Source organism: Primulina eburnea, chromosome 14, assembly GCF_022965805.1.
Source record: "Primulina eburnea isolate SZY01 chromosome 14, ASM2296580v1, whole genome shotgun sequence".
NCBI classification, from domain to species: Eukaryota; Viridiplantae; Streptophyta; class Magnoliopsida; order Lamiales; family Gesneriaceae; genus Primulina; species Primulina eburnea.
This window is the reverse complement of record NC_133114.1, coordinates 3,830,930-3,854,271: the sequence shown is the minus strand read 5'-3', so window position 1 is coordinate 3,854,271 and position 23,342 is coordinate 3,830,930. Positions and strand designations below refer to the sequence as shown.

Here is a 23,342-nt window from a genome sequence, read left to right as displayed (position 1 = left end):
AGAACAACATAAGAACACAACAACAATAGATTTAGCACCAAAAGTGATTAGATGTGTTTTATCGTTATTGTGAATGAAATACTTATAACAAATATGATATTTCTGGTCGTTTTCCTATCCAGATCTCGTAAGGAGTTTTCTTATGATTCTTCTTAATCTTTGATTTGTTCTGTGTATAACATGCAATGTTGACAGCTTCTGCCCAAAACTTCCGAGAGATAACAGATCAGCTAGCATGGTTTGAGCCGCTTTTTTGAGTGTTCTGTTTCTTGTGTCTGTATCATCAATTTGTTGATGTGATCTTGCAGCTGACAGCTCGTGCTTAATATCATTGTATTCTATATAGGTTGAAAGGAGACTGTTTGTAAACTAAGTACATCTATAACTCTTTATCCTATCCACCATTATGATTATCTCAGTCTGTAATCTTTTCAAGAGCTTGATAAGTTAGGCAGCGACACCATCTTTAGAAATTAGGAATACCACCCATGTAAATCATGAATTATCATCAATAATCACAAGATTGTACTTCTTTCCCTTTAAATCATCAAAGGTATTGGACCAAATAGATCAATTTGTATAAGTCTCAGACATCGAGCTGTTGAGATACTTCATACGTTCTTAAAAGTTGATATGGGTTGTTTGATATGGGCTGTTTACTTAACTTTTTTTGTTGTCAACGTATTTTTTTCATAATTTTAGACATTTTTTTATGTGATGCTAACATAGTAGTAACATATATAGTATCATATCAACATTTTCGTGAAAAAAAAAAACTAAAATTATCAAAAATATTAAAACTTAAATTTCAAAAATAGATACGTTGGTGTGCAGCTAGTCTTCATTTTCACTTTCCATTTCCATTTCCACCCAAGGCTAATTTAAAAAGTAGGAGCGAGACAGAAAATATTTAAAAAGCAAGGACTCTGACTTTTTTTTAAGAAACAAGGAGTTGACTTTTGATTATTACATTAACTGCAATTAAAGTCTTTAACTTAATTAATTCTCCTCTTTTCTTTCTTCTCGGTCAATTAAGTTGGTCGACAAAGTATTATGGGTCGACAAAGATTAATTTTCTTGATCGACCAACATAATTTTGGTTGACCGAGAAAAAATCATAATTACCTAGTGTGTCACGCGTGTTTTTTTTAAACTAATTTTTGTATATTCTCATTCTCTTAATTTTTGTTGAATTTTACAGGATATATCTATGGGTCGACCCAAAAGCCAAACAACAAGGGTCGAACCAAATTTTCAGCCTTTGGGTCGACCCAAAAACAAGAAGGTCCTTGGTCGACTCTTGTTTGCTAAATAAATGCTATTTCGTGTCGACTCAATTAAATATGGGATTCATATGTTAAAACATATAATATAATATGACATACTTGTGAAATTGTGATTAATAATGTAACATAATTGTGAAATTGTGATTCATATGTTAAAACATGTAACATTGTTGTGAAATTGTGATTCATATGTTAAAACAACATGTAACATAATTTTAAAATTGTGATTCATATGTTAAAACATGTAACATAATTGTAAGATTGTGATTCATATGTTAAAACAACATGTAACATAGTTGGTTGTGAAATTGTGATTCATATATTAAAACAACATGTAACATAATTGTGAAATTGTGATTCATATGTCAAAACATTTGACATATTTATGAAATTGTGATTCATATGTTAAAATGAAATTGTGGCTCATATGTCAAAATACATGTAACATAGGTGAAATTGTGACTCATATGTCATAACATGTAACATAATCATGTAACATTATAGAATATACTTGTGAAATTATGTGATTCATATGTTAAAAACATGCAACATTGGTCAAAATTGTGTAATTATCCGTCAAAATTAAGTAATTATCATATTTGTCAAATACATGGATTCATGTGTTAGAAAAATGGTCAACCCAAAATCAAATTAGTCGACCCAGACATGGATCAACAGGATCGACCCAGAAATAACATTATCAACCCACAAATCATCTTGATCGCCCAAGCTACCAAGCGCTGGATTCTACCAAAAAATATTAAGTCGACCCAAATCTTGGTTAGTTGGTCGACCCAAAAGTTAGGTCTACCTTGGGTCTACCAACCAAGTTGGTTGGTTGGGCCCAGGGGCAGAGCCACCCTTGGGCTAGGGTGGGCTCCAGCCCCACCCAATTTAATTTTTTTTTTCTGTATTTTTTATTTTTGTTTTTAAAAGGTGGGCTCCGGCCCAACTCAAATTTTAATATTTTTTTGTTTTTCTGTATTTTTTTTATTTTTGTTTTATTTTTTGGTTTTGTTGACTTTATTTTATTGAGGTAAATTTGAAGAATTTTTGTTAATTATGAATAATTTTTTTAAAATAATCTTATGCAAATATCTATAATTAAATTTGACTTTTGCTCGCATTTTGCTCAAAAAATTGAAAAACTTAATGTAAGTTGATTTTTAAAATTAACTTTAAATTCCAAATATATTTTTAGACTATTTACAATAACACACAAATATATTAAATTTAATTAATATGATAATATAATTATGCAGTTACTACATATTTTATTATATCTTTATTTAATTTCTATTAATACTAAAATTTTATAGAATTTTAATTTTTATTAGTGAACTGGTATATGTATATAAGAATTGATTTTGAGAAAAATAAAATACTGATTTTGAGAAATTGAGCAAATTTTCCATGTGAATCGTAGTATGTGATATTATATGATTTATCAATTATTTGAATTTTGTGCATAATGACTTAAATGATGTATCAAGCCTTTTGTTTTCTATTAATGTCTATATTATTCTTTGATGTTTGTAAATATTATTTTTTTTATCGTTGGTTTTAAAAATGAAGTGAAGTGACTTTGGCTTTTGACCAAAATGATTCTTAAGAGTAAAAAATTTGAAAAATCTTTTTTGGAATTAAGATAAGGCCATACATCAATTCAGTCTATGGGTGAAAAAAATATCGATTTCAAACCAAATAACTTATCAAGCTGAATTAATTTAAAAAATCAGTGAAACTTGTTAAAACTACTCTTCGTAACAAGATGGAAGCATAGTTTTTCGGAGATTCTATGGTAACTTACATCGAACGAGATTTTGTTGAAAAAATTGATAACAATTTAATAATTAATGAGTTTTATTATAAGAAAAAGCGAAGAACATAACTTCAGTAGTGTTTTAGCTCCTTGTTTTTTAAGGTATTAAATACTCTTGTTCTATATTTTCATTAAGCCAATGTTTACATATTTTTTATTTTAAATTTTTTAGTTAATTATTTATTTTATTAAATATAGTATAGGACGAAGCCAGCCCCAGGTATTTTCAAATCCTGGCTCCGCCCTTGGTTGGGCCCAACTTTTGGGTGTACAACCCAAAACTTGGGTCTACCATGTGCTTTGGTAGACTCAAGTGTGGGTCGACCAAGCAACCAAACGCTTGGATCGACCAAAAAATATTGGGTCGATCTATTCTTTTTCAAACGAGTCGAAGAAATAGAAATAATAATCGAAATAAACTTTAACATTAACATATTTTTGTCAGTCATTTGTAATTTATCCCTGAGATGAAGAATCGAGGGGAGAAGAGGTGCCCAAAAATAGTAGGGGGAGAGCTCAACCGTGACCTTATCCCTATGAGTGAGTTTCACTCTGTTTTTTATTTCTTATATTTTGCTTTTTGAATTCGACAATGTGATTTTTGAATTTTATATACATTATTTTTGCACTTGGTTTCATTCTTCAGCAATCTTGAAATATTTAATGCCATTAATTAGAGCTATAAAAGGGATATTATATTGTTAATAATAAATTTTATAATCAATGTTTTGGAAATCAAATTTTGTGTCATAACTTGAATTAATATATGGGAATGAAAAATAGAAATAAAATTTTATTTCCCATTCACATTTAAAAAATAATCCGATTGAGTTCAATTTGGCACATTAATCCACAACATTGCAATAATGAAACGATTGATATTATGTGAATATGTTTTCGCTTTAAAATTTCATTTAGTAGAGATTTACAATTCAGATTGTCAAAATTTACATGTTTGGTTAGATTTGTGTTATTTCTCAGTTCAAATTATGAGTAATTTTTTTTTTAAAAAAAAGAATGTTTTTGAAAGGGTAATTAATTATTTTTAAAAAATAATTGAAGTAGAAAAGCTTCCACAAATAGAGGGAGGTAGCATTGATTGGATATTCCATCATGCAATCCAACTAATGTCAAATGAAATATATTGTCCTCGACGATATTTACTTTTGTACTCGTCAATAAGATAACACTTATTTGTTCGATAAATAATTTTGATATATTTCATCACTAATTGGAAGACGACCAGTGTGTGTATTTTTCAAACGAGCCATGGAAATAATATTGACAAATAATCATGTGATCAAATATGAATTTTAAAATTTTACTTTAATTTCTCGAAACAGACATGATTCTAAGCGCTATAGTGTGTTTTTAATCAATTGAAAGTCATTTTTTATTTTTGTATTTTTTTACAAAAAAAAATTATATGCTCAACTAAAGTCAATTTTTCAAGGGTCAAATGCCCTGTCGAGTCATGGTGGACAGTAGCAACATATAATCTCGGCTTCACCTTTTCTTAAAAAAAATTAGAGAATATATTTTTTGAACAATGAAAAGTATTTCAATATTTTCCATAAAAAAATTCAAATTTATTAAATATATATACATGATATATAATATTGGAAAATCCTATACAACATGCTCCAAACGTAATTTAATTTCAATTATAAGATTCAATATCAAAATGAATAATACCCGATTGATAAAATAAACTCTATTTATTATAATCATCGGGTCGTCCTCAAATTATATGAATCACACATGATTTTAGACAATCCATACGTTTAAATTATATATGGGATATTTCCATTCAGTGATCAACTAAACAGGCGACGTTTGCGTATATTTTCTGAGCATAATTTCTCATCTTTATTTAAAAAAAAAAAAAACCAACAGTATTATTTGATTTTTAAATTCTTTCACAAAACGACTACATTTAATTCAAAATTTCATCATTTTCTTAAAAAATATATATTCTATCATTATACATTGTATAAAAACATAAATACGTTTCAAAACCTTTAAATACTGAAAGCAGACCAAGCCTCCTTTTGTCAAAACAAACTTGCCAATACATAGGAAAATGACACCTTGTATAGTTGTATGTCCCAAGCTCGTGAACTTAAGAAGGAAGAAGGTTTCTAGTTGGCGTGACTATGAATTACAAATTATAGTTATCCACTCCTAAATCTCTCAGTGCGTCGGTTGCAGCATCTTTGCAGATCCGGTGGTTTCCCTTCGCCTTTCTGATTAATTGCTCGATGCCATTACCAAGCAAGATTTTTCTGTAGGTTAAACAGAGACTTAATAGTCTTGAATCAATAACATAACCTAACTATACACCAGTATAAGTGTTGGGTTACCAAACCTTCTCACCTGTTTTCTTGATTTCTGGCCACCAGATTCCGGATCATGAAACAAGCGCTCCTTTGCAGTTGATCCGATTGTGGAAACCTCTGCATTGCTTGGATAGCAAGTTCTCCAGCTCCCGCTTCAATTGCAACAGTTGCATTCTCGGGGGATCTTAAGCATAGTGTACATATAATTAACATGACCTATCCCAAGTCAAACAAAAAATGAGTGCCTAGCGAGTGGTAATCTACATCGCGTTTTCAGATTTCTCATTGAATCACGTGAAAAGCAATATGTTGGGAAGCAACAATTGGTTCTGCTACTACAGCGATTGAATCCTAGTGCCTGGATAGCGGTTTAAACAATTTGAATTACATTGTAACCATTGGTTGATACAATGGCAAACATGTAATGAAGGTTCACGAGTTTCACACCTAGTTACAACAAAAGTGCGTGATTTGTTTTATTGCCAAAGTTTGAAGTATGGACACTTTCATAATACATAATGATGATATTCATGTCTGATGCTAATTATTGGCTCAGTTTCTGACCTCTCCTTGCTTTTTGAAGTCTGCACAATCTATTCTCATAAGTTGGGGGCAAAAAAAAATTAGCACCAAATTATATGGTCACCTCTTGAAGCACCAATGGATCATCAGATAATCTTGTTGAAAGGTTTATAAGCCTGTCCATGCCACCCTGTTCGACAATAGTACTCTTATTCTCATCACTTCCTGCCAGCTAAACAAACATAATATGTTAGACGTTTGCTGAAGAATTCATATCATGCTAACATAGAGTTTTATAAAGAAAGCTAAGAACCATATCTGAAAATAGGCATATGCTATGTGGAATACTAATTGTCATACTTTACACCTTAAACAAAATAATCTCACACAGCGGGGTACACCTCACATTATGCATTTGGAGTATAAGCAATATAATATGAACACTGAAAACAGTAAGGGATCTAAAATGTTGGCGCAAAATCAAATACAAAATGGATCCTTGTGCGTGCATGGCCATGTGCCAGCGTACATGCGTTTCTAGTTTCTCCATGTGAAAATTTCAAGAACGACAACAAATTTATGAAAATTAGACAATTGAGGAGAAATCCTTAGTATAAGAGCAGGAAATGACAGAGCATACGGCAGTGTATCTACACCCGATCACTTGGTTATTGCTTTCTCAAATGGAAAATATGTAAATAAACAGAAGGAACACCACTGCGTCTGTTTCAATAGCTAAAATTTCCTTCAAGTGACGTAAAGGAACTCGTTTATTCTTAATGTGAAACAATGTTTATTAAAAAAAACTTGGCCCAGAGAAAGGCTAAAAGCATCAGCAGTCCTGAACATAAAAATTGCACCTTAGACAGCAAAGAGCAGGAAGCTCTTGCTACAGTGTTATTGCCCTGTAGACCACTATCATCAATGCAACGGAGAATCATATTGATACCATCATCATGAGCAATCGACCTGCAAATCTCATCCTGCAACAGTTGACATCTCTATGTTAAAAAAATTCAATTATGGAACCTTCTCATTGCACTTCTTGATACAAGAAACATATGCTTGATATTACAACCTAGAGCAGAACGAATACTAGCGTTCAGTTACTAAATCACGTGCATTTTTTTCACTTGCCTTCAAAATTTCAAATTTTGATGGACCAATATCACCCAATATCATACATGTTTTCATGTCACCCAAATGAATGCATACACTACATGGAAATCCTGCATCATGAAAGCATGCTTTCACATTTCCATGCCATTTGGATGTCTAGATTTATACAAACACAAATTCTTCTTAGGACAATCGAGTGCAGTGTCTTGAATTTTAACTACGAGTACCTTAGCTAAATAGAGATCAAAGACAACACAAACCATGCAATCTTTAATCCACCAAATTTTGGTTCACAATATGAAAAACAAGTCACTGACTATTTGATGCAACTAAAGATCTCTTTATTCACATAAAAAAACTTACATTGACAGCTACAGCCTTCAAAGCTATGCTAGCAGATATTAGACTAGGTGAACTGAGTCCTTCCCGAAGTGAGTCCATGAGAAGTTTTGCAATTCCCAACTTCGCAAATTTTCTAGCATAACCAAAAACCTAAAGCCATAACACTATATAAGTTGGAATGCTTGGAAAAATTGCAAGGCACAGAATAATAATTGAAAATCAAATAATTAGGCATCAAAGCCACTTCCAGGGTTAATATCAACATTATTCGCGTCTAGATGTGAATGATTTTGACTCTACTTCCACTTTTTCCAAACGCAACAACCACGACACAAAATTATAGATCTACCTGTCCTGGACACGTTAACACACAGTCTCGAGATTCACTTACTTGCGAGGCTACAACACGATTGTCATCAGATGTTAAGATGACTCGAATTGCATCATAAATGCTTGGAATGCTCTCCCCATTATGTTCTTTCATAATCTGGAATATAAGCTCATCAATTTTTAAGTCCATGAATGACTCCTTGAGAACTTCGTTGCCACTTGCAGCAGCAGCAACTACAGAAAAAGAACTATCCAAGATGCTCGTATCTTTTCTTTCCTGGCTTAGAATACCTACGATAATCGTTGGGCCGCCATTCTCCCTAAATATTTCAGAGCTTGGAAGATCTGCTTATTAGAAAGTATATAAACATCAAGCTAACAAACATATATATGTGTAATAATACACTGTTATATGCTTCGAATCTTAAGGCATTACATATTAGTGTGTGTTCAACTTCAAGATACTTCAATTATTTGGCGCCTCAGGTAAGTTTCAAAGCTCGTTACCACGACTAATATGGTAAAGCACTTAAGATTTCAAAATATGCAGATTTGAGCTCGTGTAACTAGATTCAAGGAACTACAACTGAACTTTAATTTCTAGTTACTAAAACTGTATCACTAAGTATTATACCATGAATTAATGATGCCAAGGCATTCAATCCAGAAGACAATCTCGGATCGTATTCATCACGCAGCTGGATACAAATAGAAATCACCAATTCCAGCGCTCCACTCCTCCTGGCAATGGCCGCATTCCCTGATCCATTATGTCTGCATAAACCAGCTAATTCGTCCAACAATACCACAATTTGCTCCGATATCTTTTCCTCTTTCAATCTCTCCAAACACACCATCACTGGATTGCTCTCTCCGGGAGCACAAGTCACAAGCCCTGTATAAAACAAGTAAAATGTAATAAATGAACAGAAAAATTAGAATTAAATCCGATTTCCAGTACTAACCGTTGAGATCGACGCCTTGGAGGGTAAGGGTTTGGATGGCGTCCTGGAGAGCTTCTGCAGGTTCCATACCGAGGTCGTCAATGTTTTCCCGAACCATTTCGTCGAATGCTTGCTGTGATATAGTTATCGCCGCCTTCGGTGGACCCATTTCTCACCGGCGATCGACCGATCTGCAGCTACTACGTCAACCGTGTAATATAGAACGTTTGTTGGTTGTGTCCGCTGTGCGGGAAGATATTTGGAATTCGGAATTTTGTGAAATTGTGGGCTGATAATCGATTTATTTCCGGGAATCTATCATTTTTCGAATTTTCCAAAAACTAGTTCGTGTATAAACCAATAACTATGTACATAAATTGGTCGAAAAAACGTAACATTTTTTGAGTCGTGGAGACAATTTGACCTCGACTCGAGACCTCATCTCATTAATAAGATGACTAGACTTTTTGTGAAACGATCTTACGAATCTTTATCTGTGAGACAAGTCAACTCAACCTATATTCACAATAGAAAGTAATATTCTTAGCATAAAAAATAATATTTTTTATAGATGATCCAAATAAGAGATATGTCTCACAAATTACTCATATCTATATATCGTGCTAGATCGGATAAAGTTTATCATCTTAGACTTGCATTTGTCTATAAATGATTGAATATTTACCTCAGAAGAAATACACTCATTGTTGCTCAACTTTAACTAAATGAGAAAAGTTATCTCAAACATCTCATACCTAAAACGAAATCTCGAAATTGATGGTTATAAATAATTTCATCTAATAGTTTACGTGTTTGAATTCGAGATTCAATTAATATTACACTTTAAAAAACATAAATTTAGACCAAGTAAAATTTTTCCTAACTTATCTCGCCGGTTTAGTAAAAACTCAAGTTCAATTCCCCCTTTTAGAAAATTAGATTAGATTAGATTATAAAATAACACATAAAATTATTTTATTTTTAAATAATTAAATAATTTTTTTGTTATGTTTTGACATGAACATGTGGGACACTTTAAAATCTAACCCTAGGCAAATTTTAATTTTAAATATTAGCTTTTTAGAATTCAAAATTTGATAAATAACATCCACTTAAAAAAATAATTAATTAATTAAAAACAAAAGAAACGTACAATACAAAATAGAAAGAGGAGAAAGGAAATGGGTTCTTGTTCCCTTCATTCTTCTCATCCTTCTCACAACGATTCTTCTTTTCTACATCTTTCACTCATCGGTCTTCTCTTCAATTTTTTTCTCTACAATAAGCAAGAGAATATTGTAGTCATTTGTTTTCCTAAAAAAGTTTCAATTTTTCTCAACATTGTCAAAGATTTTAAATCGGGTGTAAGTTCTAATGACATCTCATTTTTTAATTGATTTACTGGTTTTTATTACAATGTATATATCGTAAATATAATTTTTCATATATTTCATTCTTAATTGTTCGGTCGCCCAAACATTATGGGTTCAGTCGCCTAATTCTGTTTTCATTCGCTCATTTCTGTTTTCACTCGCCCACTTTGATATGTTATGTCATCCGATTATATGTTAAATCATTTAATTTTTATGACATATTTATTGCTTATTTTGTATAGGAATGACGATCATCCAGATTTTGATTAATTCTAATGGAGAGTGAAAGAATGATGAACAAGGAACTTATACATAGTTATCTGAATCTAAAGAATGGACAGCTATTTCCATTAATGGTAGTAATTGGACCATAGATTGTGTCATGAATGAAATATACAAGACACTTGGTCTGGCTAAATCAGATGTTGAATTGACATTGAGTTATTTACCAGAAGTAGATTCTTGCAAACCACGCCCAATCTATATACGAAATTAACGTACCTTGGGAACATATCTATCATTTGGTAATTCGCGTACTTGACCTATTTTGCATGTGGAAGTAATTGAGATTTGTGATATTGTAGTTGATAGAGAAAAAGTTAATGACAATTATATGCATTTTGGATATGTGGAGGTTAGTGCTGTGAATTATAATATTAATGTAGAAGATAGAAAACGAAAATGTGATTTTGATGTAAATGTAGAACGTGGAAAAAAGGAAATTAATTTGGATATGGATGCTTTTAATTAGGGTCTTCATGATGAATATTTTGGTTGTACTTTTATCCATGATGGTTTTGAATCGACTGCAACAATAAAAAAAGTCGTTGTTGAAGAAGATAATGCTAATAAAAACTTGAACCAAAATGATGTCTTCGATCTACCAAGAACACAAAGTCCACATGTTGATTTCTATAATTCTGAATTAGTGGAAGCGAATACACAAAATTTGTTGGCGATTAACGATGATGATGGTGCATTTTCATTCACTGATGGATCGAATTTATCAGTTGGTCAAAAGTTCAATAGTAAAAATGAACTTAAGAAAGAAGTGATTAAGATTTCTTTGAATGCTTCATTTGAAATGAATGTCGAAAGGTCGACAAAGACACTTTATGTGGTGGAATGCATTACAGAAAAATGCAGTTGGAGAGTGTGAGCAACACGAAAGGATAATTCAACTCAGTTTGAAATTTGAATTTATTGTAAAATACACACATGTGACCTTTCTGACAGAAGACGAAGGCACCGACAAGCAAGTTCTATTGTAGTTGCAGATATATTGCTAGAAAATTTTAGAGGGCAACAAATCACCCCCGCGCCAAAAACAATAATGACAATGATGCAAAATAAAGGGCTTGATGTTAGCTACTACAAAGCTTGGAAGTGCAAGCAACTTGGTCTTAATCATTTGAGGGGAGATCCAGAAGAGAGTTACAGAACTTTGCCAGCTTATTTATTTGTTGTTAAGCAAGCGAACAAAGATGCTATAACTCATTTGGAGACTGACTCTAGTGGAATACATGTTCCTAGCTTATGGGGTATGCATCTCTGGGTTTCGTAGGATGCGAAAAGTTATAGCAATTGATGGGACTTTTTTGAAGAGAAAATATAGAGGTGTTTTGCTTCTTGCAACAGCCCAAGATGGATATTTACATCAGTATCCCATTGCATGGGCTGTTGTTGACTCAGATAATGAAATGTCATGGACTTGGTTTTTGCAGAAATTTCATGAACTGATTCTAGATAATCCTGATTTGGTAATTATCTCTGACAGACATGCTGCCATCATCAGCTCAGTGGCCGTTGTGTACAAGCACTCACATCATCTACATTGCACATGGCACCTTTCGCAAAATATCGGTACCCATTGTGGTAAAAATGGTGGTGGGGTTGAGTTGTTCATGCAAACTGCATATGCTTGCAAAATGTCCGACTTTAACATGTTGTATGAGAAGTTGAAAAATCAATACCCAAGTGTGGCTCCATATCTTGAGAAAAGCAGTTCACCAAATAAATGGTCTAGAGCTTTCTGCCGAGGTAACAAATATGATATTATGACAACTAATGGGGCCGAGTCGATAAATTCTAGATTGTTTGAGGAAAGAGAGTTATCAATCATAGCACTGTTGAATGCAATTCAAAATATGGTTTCAGTTTGGTTCAACAAACACCACACATCAGCAGAGTTAGCTTCATGCAGAACGAAGTTGACTTCATCTATAGAGTTGATTTTGCGAACTAGGTTTACTCAATCACAATATCTAAATGTAACTCAATTGAATTATTCTGAATATCGTGTATTTGGTGATGATACAGATGAAATAGTTGATTTCTCCACCTACTCCTGCAGTTGTTGTGTGTTTCAATGTGATAAAATTCCATGTAAACACACATTAGCAGCTTGTCATCTAGCAAATTTTGGTATCTATGAGTTGTGCTCACCTTATTACCTTGTGCATATGTGGCGTCAAGCCTACTCGGGTACCATTTACCCCGTGCCTCATTCAAGATATTGGAAGATTCTCGAATATATTTCTAATTTGGAAATGCTACCTCCTAACTTCAAGCCAGAACGGTGGCGACCAAATAAACGAAGAAGACCATCTATTGGAGAGTTTGGACGACAATGAAAAAAGAAATACAGCTTATACAATGATGTTGGACATTATAAGACGAAATGTACTCGAAAACCAATTGATGTACTAGAAAAAATTATTTTTTGAAAGTGGATGGTTGGAGTTTTTTCTTAAATGTAATTGAACATTAATAATTAAGTAGCATATAAAACATGAACTTGCTCACTATTTTTTATTATATAACTCAGTCGTCATTCAGTCATCCTCAGTCATTTTTGCCTTATTAACACTATGTTTAATTTTGTAATTTCTCATCCATGAAAACGTACCATAATATAGTAAAAAATAAGATATAAAACACGAGTTTGCTCACTTTGTTTTTGCTATATCACTCAATCATCATTCGGTCACTCCCAGTCGTCATTCTGTCTCCATAAATCATTTTTGGCTTATTTCACACTATGTTTAATTTCGTAATTTCTTATCCATGAAACAAATAACTAAACCATGGAATCCATGGAATGTAAAACAAATAATTAAAGACTCACTATAAAAATGTAAAACAAATAACTAAACCATGGAATCAAAAAAAAAAAATACATACACACAATTGCATAATATCTAGTAGGAACACTACAAGTTATTATTTTTTGTTTTCAGTTGTTATATGATCAAAAAAGCTACAAAACATCCTAACAACCACCATGGTATCGCTACAAAATCCAATCTTTATTCCAAGTACATGCTGTAATATGGTCTACATGAGTCGACTATCTTGTAATTTATTTCATATGGATTGAGACGAGCTAATTCCACCTCGATGGTCTTGATCACCCATGCACCACAATCACCTCTGAAAAATTAATATTATTAAAATTATCGTGGAATAAATGTAAAATTAAATAAAATTGAATTTGATAAAACAAACCCAGCAATATTGTGAAGGAATGACGGCAGTCCTGTAATCTTCCATGTATCGGTTGTTACTACGCCCACAATATTCAATAATCGAGGAATTAGAACTTTTAGCAGACTAACATACGACTCCATTTTAATCTCTTTGGTTAAACAGATTCCACAATCATAAATTATGATAGATGTGGCCTTTATATCGATTTTTACAGCAACCCAATGGTTGGGGACATGGTAAGGCACAAGGATAAATGATGTTTCTTTCCATGGCAATGATTTCTATTTTCTACTTGATCCTTCAGCCATTCGAATCAAATCCTCCCAATGACAATGAGACATACTTTTCAGCTTTGGAATTGACAACACCCAAAAGTCCACTAAAATAACCATCGTTATAGCAATGTCTTGTGCCACTAAATGAGGTTCCTTTTTTTGAAGCACCAAAAACCCATTCATGCATTCGTTAATGTGCTATAAATAAGAACAAGATTAATGATTAGCGCAAAATACATGAAGAACATATATATTAATTAAATAGATGAAATCATATATACTCACAGAAAATCCAAGCCACGACCTAGGCAAGAGCAAATCATTAAACCATTTCTTATCGTAGGTGACCATTAGGCATTGACGAGTGCCTTTCATTGTTTTAATTTTCTCCTTCAAAGTTATAGTTAGCTTCGGTGACTTTGCTATTTGAAGTGGTTGAAATGTGCCACTACATGATCCAAGTTGATGGCTAACTAATACAGGGGGAGTCTGTGACAATTGCATGAAGGGCGACGATAAGTACGATGACTTCTCGATTTGCCTCTTAACCCTGAAATAGGTTAATAACATGTTATTGTAAGCTTTCTTATCATCATTATTGTTTGCATCTCCAACTGGTTGGGCATTGGAAGCTCCTTCATCAACTACGAATTTTTGGGGGAGCGTGCAAGATATGTTTGATTGGTTGGATAATGGAGTGTCCATTTTGAGGATATGTAGAACCTGTATGTAAAAATATATATATCTTAAAATATTTAATCAAGTGACATGACTTATCAACCAAAGCATGTGACTTACCTTCTGATGGCAAGACTTCTTCATTAACACATTTGATATCAAACATCTTTTGTCTCTTTGCTTCTGGAAGTATACTAGTTGATCGACGTGATGTCTCTGCTGGATTTTTTCCTGTTTTTTAACATGGACAGATACCTCTTCAAGCTTCTCCTCAATCTTAGTAAATCTTTCATCCAAGTATGCTTGAAATTTTGTTAACTTCTCATCTATATAATCTCGAAGTTGGACAAAATAATTTGGGACACTAGGAACCTCTCCAACAAAAGCATATGTGTGGAGGTGTGTGGTCGGTCTTCTTCTTGACGAAGTGGGGGTGATTTTTTTTCATGTGCATCTACTCTCTGGCTTTGCAAATCTTCAAAAGATTTTTTCTATTCTAAGGGTTGATCAACGTTTTCGGGGCTACTAATTTGCATAGCAGTATACATTTTGTCTCTACGACAACAATGGCAGAACATGCGATAAATTAGGATCTGAATCAGAAAATTGGCCATTTGCGATGTATGAGGCTTGTAGTTCCAACTCTGTAGGTGTCAACACGCCAATAACCATCTGTATATTTCAAATTATAAAATTCCAACACTCAATTACAATTAAAATATCTTTGAAATATTAAATAAATTATTGACAAAATACTCACCCTATTTAAACATTCATGTGATGATTGAACAACTTCATTGTACTTTGGAGATGATTTCACATGCCAATCATTTGAAATACATCCACATATACGCGGAAGCATCATGTTATATCTATCTCTTCACTTAGAAAACTTCTTTGCAATGCCAGGAACACATTCATATGCAAGAATCAGCATTAAAAAAATTATACCAACTTAATATTAAATAAATTAACTAAATAAATACAAAACAAATAAATATCTTGCTTGCAATGGATGATCAAATCGGTTCAAAGTAAACGCTCCATATTCGACAATATTTTTGTTCTTCTTTTTTTTCTTCAATTTGATTGAAGTTAAATCTCGCTTTATACTTTTAAGAACTTCGTTATAAGCTATCGTACCCCAAGGATATTTGTTAAACAAATCCAAATCTTCCACTTAACTCAAAAGCATGTTGTCAACTTGAGGAACTGTCTTTTGTCGAACTGGCCAAAGAACAGCAGCACCAGAGTACAAACATGCTAATTTCAATTTTTCCAAAATTATAGTGCGTTCAGGTGTTTTTCTCATTTCCATTAGCTTTGTCGCCACCTCCTCAATATATACATTTTCATTTCCACAAAAATGTTTATCCCGAAATTGCATCGTCTATCCAACTTCAGGAAAATCTTCTGAACAATCAAACCTAGTTATAAGTGCATACACCATTTTCGAAAATCTCAACGGTCGTTGATTCACAACCATTCACAACTCATCACTAGTAGTCTTACATTATTGTCTAGCCATCAAGAACCATATAATCTGACTGGATAAATTGTAATCTATTACATACTTAATTAAATTACCAAATTGAGTTCCATCAATCATATTCTGCATCTCTGCATAATTGAGGCATTCCTCGATAGTCTCTGATATACTTTTGAAATGAGAGTTTAAACTCAACTTGCATTCAAAGTGATTCTTTCTCAAGACTTTTTTTGGAGAAATAATAACTCTTTTTTTTATGTAATACATCATGTCGTGAAAATACTTTATTTGTTATTATTAAGTGTGGTTGAAGACATGAATTAGTTTTATATTGTGTTGTATTTAGTAGCTTGTTTGTTTCATTATTCAGTCATGTGATAAGAAGATTAATGTTTTCATTTAAAAGAAATTCGGGCCTTACGAGTCTCACGAGTATACCCGGCCCCATTTCTTATTCGGGGTGGGGTGGTTCCGAATAATATTTAATCGGGATGGGCTGGTAATAGGTCAAATTTTTCTTCATGGGGGTGGGTTTTGGGTTTAGCCATACTCGTCCCATACCCGCCCCATATAATCTGACTGGATAAATTGTAATCTCTTACATAATTAAATTACCAAATTGAGTTCTATCAATCATATTCTGCATCTATGCATCATTGAGGCATTCCTTGATAGTCTCTGATACACTTTTGGAATGAGAGTTTAAACTTAATGTTGGAACTTTTCAAGTTCGCGATATTGATTTGATGATAACAAAACTTGTTAAATGTGTTACTAATGATCTACCTTAGTGTGCAGCATCTAGGATCACTCACGAAATGTTTACATCGTAAAACTGAAGACCAACTGATCGCACAAATTGAATCAGTCTAACTGGTTACGTCAATTGAACAGTCCAGCTGATTGTCCAGTTGATAGGTGATTCAGCAGGAAAATCTCAGAAGTCTGCTCAGCTGAAGGAGTGTTCAACTGATAAATAAACCTAGCTGATCAGTTCAACTGAACGAAGTGTGAAATCAGTTCAACTGATGAGTAAACTGATTTCACCAGCCCAACTGTAAGATCAGTTCTACTGACCAGTTCGAAGCATCAGTTGGACTATTTCAGTTATGGATAAAGAGAAACTCTTTCAAGTGGATTCTAACTGTGCGAGAAGGTACAAAGCCATTATCCAGTCAAAGGACAATAATGGACGTTGCATCAGAGCATTAAAGACAAAACGCTTCAGAAGGGCAGTCAAAAAGATGAGACACAAAGTCCAAGAAGCCGATTCAAATGCAACGGATACAATAAATGAGTCTCACTGTACGATCAGTTTTCCCGCTTATATAAAGAGAAGATCAGTGAAGACTCAAATATACACAACTCAAGAGAGAAAGAAAAAAAGGCGCACTTCAAAGTCATATCAGCTTAATAGAAGCATTCAGCCCAGTCGAGGGAACTCTTTACAGATATATCAGCTTAGATTAGAAGCGTATTTCCCTCAGTGTATGAGAACATTTTTGTTCAGTTCTCACACACACAATGGACCCGCGTGTATGGGGTGGGTTTGGGCATACTAAATGGGCCATCAGACCCGTCCGGATATGGGGCGGGTCATGGGTTCTATAATACCCGTCTCATACCCCCCCACATATATGTAGATATAAATACTCTAGGGTTTTAGTTTTATTAATTTTCATTTTTTAGTAGCTCACCTCAACCATAACGGTCTTAGCTATTCATATGTTAACTGTTGCATTTTAATCTGCTTTTAGCAATAGTGGAAGAATAGTTGATCTTCATCTTAGTAGACTTAATCCAACGACTTTGGAGGCATTGATGTGCTCGCGAAGTTGGTTGTGGTGTGAGGTGAAAGGTAAATAAATCACAGTTTTATTTTGTTATTGTACTTTCATTTTAATTTTTTTTTTACTGTACTTTCTCTTTTTAAATTACATTTTTTTACAATTTGAAATTACATTTTATTTTTTCAATGTACTTTCTTTATTTAATTTTGTAGTTAATTCTTCAAGTAGTTTACCAACTTGTCCCACCATTCTTGATGAAGAGGAAAATGATCCCGAAGAATGTGTCTGAAAATTGCCTACTCGGTGATTTTATATTGATCTGTTTAAATAATGTTATGACTTATTTTTGGAGATGTCAAGATTTTTTTGGAGAGCTAGCAACTCTTTTTTTTTATGTAATCCTTTATGTCCTAAAAATACTTTGTTTGTTATTATTAAGTGTGGTCGAAGACATGAATTAATTTTTCATAATGTTGTATTTAGAGGCTTGTCTGTTTCATAATTCAGTCATGTGAGAAAAAAGATTACTTTTTTATTTTAAAAAAATTTGGGTCTCACGGGTCTCATGGGTCTACCCGGTCCCATTTCGTATTCGAGGTGAGGTGGATCGGAAGAATATTTAACCGGGGTGGGGTGGGTAATGGGTCAAAGTTTTTTTCATGGGGAGGGTATTTGGTTTAGCCAAACCCACTCCATACCCGTCCCATTGACATCTTCAAATACAGTATTGCACAAAAACGTTAAACTTGTGTATGTAGTCTTTCTCACATAGACATTAAATAAGTGTTGACTAGAAGGTGTTGCCTTCAGTCTAAGTCTAGGAGTTTAGTTTAGGCAGTGGGTAAGTCCTAGCTGAGTGGGTTTGTACTAGTAGTTGTATAAATTAAAGTCTTCTAGTGGATCCTACCCGAGGCGGTAGAAGGGGTGATGTATGAGCAATTGAAGTCTTCGAACATCCATAATCATATCTTGTGCATTTAACTGATGAACTATTGCTTTCAAACTGTTTTGATCAGTTGGAGTATTCGTCAGTTCTGTTGACACCATAACTGAACTGAAGAATGCAAAAACTAATATGTCTTCTTTCGGTTATTCAGTTTACATAAGATAAAATGCTTTCTAAGTTAACAGTCTTCTTCACAAAGGATTACTTCGAGTTTCTTCCGCTTGGTTTTTTTTAATCAAACTCGATTTAATTCATCGGTGTTAATATTCTTAGAACACGAGCTATTGCAGCTCATTGGAGAATATTTTGTTTGAAGCATCCCAAGGATGTTGAGCAAACGATCCTTCACTTAACTTGTATTCAAAATGATTCTTTCTCAATAACTGAGGTTTCAATTTTACTTACACTCAAAAAAACAAAAATGATATAAAAAATATAAATATTTTTCAAACATAAACAACAAATACAATGTTGAACACAATTTCTCAACAAAAACAAAAATAATTTATTCATTTATCAATTACAGATATTTAAGAAAGTTTATGCAAAAACTCAATTCCACAAATCTAACTAAAAGTAAAAACTCTATAAAAATCATATAAAACGATAAACTTACCCAAACTTCTTCTTCTGCCATTTTAATTATAAATGTTAAATGTATGGTTGTTTAAATGGTCCTTGATTAGTGAATTAGACCATTGATAAGAAAAGAACGGTCGGTCACTTAAGGAGAAGAAAGAATGATATTGTTAGTTTAACGCCACTCATAAAATAATTATATCAAAGAGAATATTCAAAACTAAGAATTAAACCCATGCAAAAACAATTTTATAAATGATTTACTAAAAAAAAATAAATTAACCTCAAACACAAATAATTGATTAATAATAAATCGTTTAATTGAAAATAATTTTTTACTAAATTATGGATCTTTGATGACAATGAGAGCAGCTGAATGAAGGGTATATGAGCGGGTCTCGGGTCCTATAATACTCGGCTCATATATGTAGATATATATTAACGTGCTCGCAAATATGATTGTGAGCTTAGGTGGAAGATAAAAAAATCATTGTTTATTTTGTTATTGTGCTTTTATTTTAATTTTGTAAATGTACTTTCCCTCTTTAAATTACATTTTTTTTAAATTACAGTTTTATTTTTTCAATGTATTTTCTTTCTTTAATTTTGTAGGTAGTTCTTCGAGTAAGTAACTCTTTTTTTAATATAATACATCATGTCGTAAAAATATTTTGTTTGTTATTATTAAGTGTGGTCGAAGACATAAATTAGTTTTCTATTGTATTGTATTAAGAGACTTGTTTGTTTCATAACTCAGTCATGTGATAAGAAAAGTATTGTTTTCATTTAAAAAAATTCGAGTCTTACGGGTCTCGCGAGTCTATCCGACTCTATTTTTTATATGGAGTAGGATAGATCCGAAGAATATTTAATCGAAGTAAGACGAACAATGAGTCAAAATTTTCTTCATCCAACGGTCTTGCGTTAGCCATTCCCGCCTCTTTGACGTCTCTGTACTGAACTTTAATGGGATAATGCCCATTTTCGTCCTTTTCGTTAACCGCTTTTCCCATTTCCGTCCCTCATGATTTTTGACTGCTTAATTAATCCTTTATGTTTTCAAAATATTCCCGAATTGATCCCTACCGTTATCCTAACGTTAAAGTTAACGTTGACTTATGAAAAATGGTAGAAATTAGCGACGGTTTTTCAAAAGCAGTCGTTAATTAGCGTCGCTGTTATTTCCATAAAATAAATTTTAAGTTTTTTTTTAAAAAAATTATGAAAAGTAATTTTTTATTTTATGGAAATATTAAACCGTCGCTAATTAGCGACGGCTTTTGGAGAAACTGTCGCTAATTAGCGACGGAGTTTTTAAACCGTCGCTATTTAGCGACAGCATTCAAACAACCGTCGCTAATTAGCGACAATGTTTTAACTCGTCACTCATTAGCGACGGTTTACTATTTCCATAAAATAAAAAAAATTAATTTTTTTATTTTTTATTTTTTAAAAAAAATTAGAATCGGACTATGATAACAATATTAATAATCTTAACTAACACTTAAAAATTTACAAAAAATTAAAGCGAAAAAGTTTATCTTAAGTCGAAACTAAAATCATGTGAGAGAAAAAAATTTTAAGTGTTGTAAAGTGGTGTGTATGAAAATGGAAAGAAAGTATATTTATAGACAGTTTGCTTTATGCTTTTGGTAAAATAGCGACGGTGATTACAAAACCGTCTATACTTCAAGGTTAATAATATTACCGTCACTATTAGCGACAGTGTTACCAAAACCCGTCGCAAACTGTCTATAAATATACTCTCTTTCCATTTTCATACACACCACTTTACAACACTTAAATTTTTTTTCTCTCACACGATTTTAGTTTCGACTTAAGTTAACTTTTTCGCTTTAATTTTTTGTAAATTTTTAAGTGTGTGTTAAGATTATTAATATTGTTAGCATAGTCCGATTCTAAGTTTTTTTTTAAAATTATTAAAATTATTTTTTTTAATAAAAATATTAAACCGTCGCTAATATTTTGAAAATCCGTCGCTAATTATCGACGGTTTAATAAAAACCGTCGTTAATGTCAAGTCAACGTTACCCCTAACGTCAGACTAACGGTAGGGATCAATTCGGGAATATTTTGAAAACATAAAGGATTAATTAAGCAGTCAAAAATCACAAGGGACTGAAATGGGAAAAACGGTTAACTAGAAGGACGAAAATAGGTATTATCCCGAACTTTAATATACTAATTTAACACTCTTCTCCGCCCCCAAACCCCGTCCCCACCCAGTTCTGTGGGATGAGCGTGTTCGGCGGAGATAGCTGGGCTAGAGAAGCCCAACACCGGAAGAGAAGAGTCGACGATTTATTGCTAGATGGAATCGATGCGTCTTCCTACAAGAAACTCTCCAACGGCAAATTTGCTTGTCTAATTTGTCCTAAGAACCCTGTTCTCGACTCCTTGATCATGCTCTCAGTAAGATAACGAAACCCACGATTTGAGTGTGTTTATTTACTTCTGTTTATTCTAGATTCACCAGACATTTTGCGACCAATTAGGAATTTCGAAACCCTAATGTTCTGTAAATTTCTGGATGCAGACCCATGTGAAAGGTTCCTGCCATCGAACTGCCGCGATTAGGTTCAGGGATAGTGAATTAGCTAGGAAAGAAGAGGTTAACAAGAGAATTGCATTGTCGGATTCTCCGACTCCTAATTCCGCCGCCTGTGCTTCGGTTAAACGACCAAAAAGTACTAACAAACCCCTGATCGAGCGAGTGCAGAAAGTTGCTTCCGAGGTGTATTCTAGTGGAGTAAGTCCAAGCAGTAAAACATGTGGAAACCCGGTTTTGGAATCCGAAACTTGTGATTATGTTGCTGAGAGAGGAGTTGTTGGAATGGTGCAGCAATTGGATTGTAGAGAGCGTCGAGAGAAGGAACTGAAGTTCACGGCTGCTGGCTGGAAGCGTGATTGCCATGGAAGCTGGTTTAAGGATGAAAATGTGAGTTTAATGATTCTTGAAACCCAAATGCATCTGGTAGTGATGAAACTTTGGTGGTTTGATTGTTTTTGCTGCAATTTTCGACTGAAATGTAGATAGTGAAGTTGGTGATTTTTTCATTCTACTGCAGGTCGAATTTGATTCAGACGAAGAGGATCCGAACGATGTCTTGACCGATACTACTTAATACCATCATCAAGTAGGAGAGTGGATCTTCTGATACACCATGAAGTCTCCATGGTTCGATCTTGGAGTATAAGAATGATCTTGATTCTTGACTTGGCTATGTGATTTCCCAAGCACATTAGAATTTTCGTGCATCGTTCCCTCTATCTTTTGTTGTCACTCGTCAGCTGCCTGGTGACCAACAGGGCTACACAGTTGCTAATACAGATAGTTTTGAACGCTGCATATCGGTGTTCGATGATGGAAGGGCCCCTTTACACTGAGGTTTTTTGTTTAAAAATCAGTTCTCACATTGTGTTTTTGGTGTGGATAATCTTTGTGGATTGGTATGTTAAGGCAGCAACGTGGTTGTGTCGACTCCAGCATTCAGTGCAAGATTGATTTATGTAATGCCTGAAATAAATATTCCAATTTGTCGATTTAGTAATGTGATATTACTAAATAATTAACGATTTTTAAAGAAGAAAATATGATATATTTTGGTCATATGAAGTTCAAATGATTTGAAATTTGGATATAACGTAGAAAACTGAAAGATATAGAAGTTTTATGTTTTGAGTTTTGGAAAATTTGATCGTTTGACTGATCCAAAAGAATATGTTAAATATTAAACGTTATATTATATTATTTTATTAATGTAATATAATATAATAAAAAAATATATAAAATATTAAAATTTTCAGGCGGTGATTTCATTTCACATGATGTCAATCACAATTCGTGAACAGAGAAGAACGAGAGGTGAGAGGAAATAGATTTTCGATTTTCTTTTCAATCGTGCGACTTATCGGTTTATCTAATCGACGAACCGACTTCAGTTCTGAGATCGTTGATACGAGGTCTTTGATTTGAGGTATAAATTTAATAGTTTTGG

The 23,342-nt window shown here is 33.1% G+C and overlaps 3 protein-coding genes and 1 long non-coding RNA gene across 4 annotated transcripts; 2 read left to right on the top strand and 2 right to left on the bottom strand.

Annotated features, from left to right (window-relative positions):
* Positions 1 to 5,114: 5,114 nt before the first annotated feature.
* Positions 5,115 to 9,001, bottom strand: LOC140813084 (uncharacterized). Its single transcript, XM_073171512.1, has 8 exons — positions 8,726 to 9,001; positions 8,395 to 8,655; positions 7,822 to 8,105; positions 7,452 to 7,580; positions 6,830 to 6,952; positions 6,094 to 6,201; positions 5,485 to 5,663; positions 5,115 to 5,393 (listed from the first exon to the last, which is right to left on the bottom strand). Exons 1-8 carry the CDS (start codon positions 8,871 to 8,873, stop codon positions 5,270 to 5,272), a joined length of 1,356 nt encoding a protein of 451 aa, XP_073027613.1. The 5' UTR covers positions 8,874 to 9,001; the 3' UTR covers positions 5,115 to 5,269.
* A 2,641-nt stretch (positions 9,002 to 11,642) lies between these two features.
* LOC140811092 (uncharacterized) lies at positions 11,643 to 12,710 on the top strand. The gene has a single exon (XM_073168967.1). The coding sequence runs from the start codon at positions 11,643 to 11,645 to the stop codon at positions 12,708 to 12,710; it is 1,068 nt and encodes a 355-aa protein (XP_073025068.1).
* Positions 12,711 to 13,377: 667 nt separating this feature from the next.
* On the bottom strand, positions 13,378 to 14,871 carry LOC140813158 (uncharacterized). Its single transcript, XR_012113843.1, has 3 exons — positions 14,127 to 14,871; positions 13,585 to 13,886; positions 13,378 to 13,509 (listed from the first exon to the last, which is right to left on the bottom strand). It is a non-coding gene; the product is annotated as an uncharacterized lncRNA (long non-coding RNA).
* A 6,647-nt stretch (positions 14,872 to 21,518) lies between these two features.
* Positions 21,519 to 22,560, top strand: LOC140811989 (uncharacterized). Its single transcript, XM_073170136.1, has 3 exons — positions 21,519 to 21,756; positions 21,881 to 22,282; positions 22,413 to 22,560. The coding sequence occupies exons 1-3, from the start codon at positions 21,580 to 21,582 to the stop codon at positions 22,467 to 22,469; spliced, it is 636 nt and encodes a 211-aa protein (XP_073026237.1). The 5' UTR covers positions 21,519 to 21,579; the 3' UTR covers positions 22,470 to 22,560.
* The last annotated feature ends 782 nt before the right edge of the window (positions 22,561 to 23,342 follow it).

Coding starts and splice junctions, on each gene's coding strand:
- LOC140813084 (XM_073171512.1), bottom strand. CDS start 8,873: ATGGGTCCACCGAAGGCGGCGATAACTATATCACAGCAAGCATTCGAC. Junction 8,656..8,725: donor CCAAGGCGTCGATCTCAACG/GTTAGTACTGGA, acceptor TGTTTTATACAG/GGCTTGTGACTTGTGCTCCC. Junction 8,106..8,394: donor CTTGGCATCATTAATTCATG/GTATAATACTTA, acceptor TCTAATAAGCAG/ATCTTCCAAGCTCTGAAATA.
- LOC140811092 (XM_073168967.1), top strand. CDS start 11,643: ATGCGAAAAGTTATAGCAATTGATGGGACTTTTTTGAAGAGAAAATAT.
- LOC140811989 (XM_073170136.1), top strand. CDS start 21,580: ATGAGCGTGTTCGGCGGAGATAGCTGGGCTAGAGAAGCCCAACACCGG. Junction 21,757..21,880: donor ACTCCTTGATCATGCTCTCA/GTAAGATAACGA, acceptor TTCTGGATGCAG/ACCCATGTGAAAGGTTCCTG. Junction 22,283..22,412: donor GCTGGTTTAAGGATGAAAAT/GTGAGTTTAATG, acceptor ATTCTACTGCAG/GTCGAATTTGATTCAGACGA.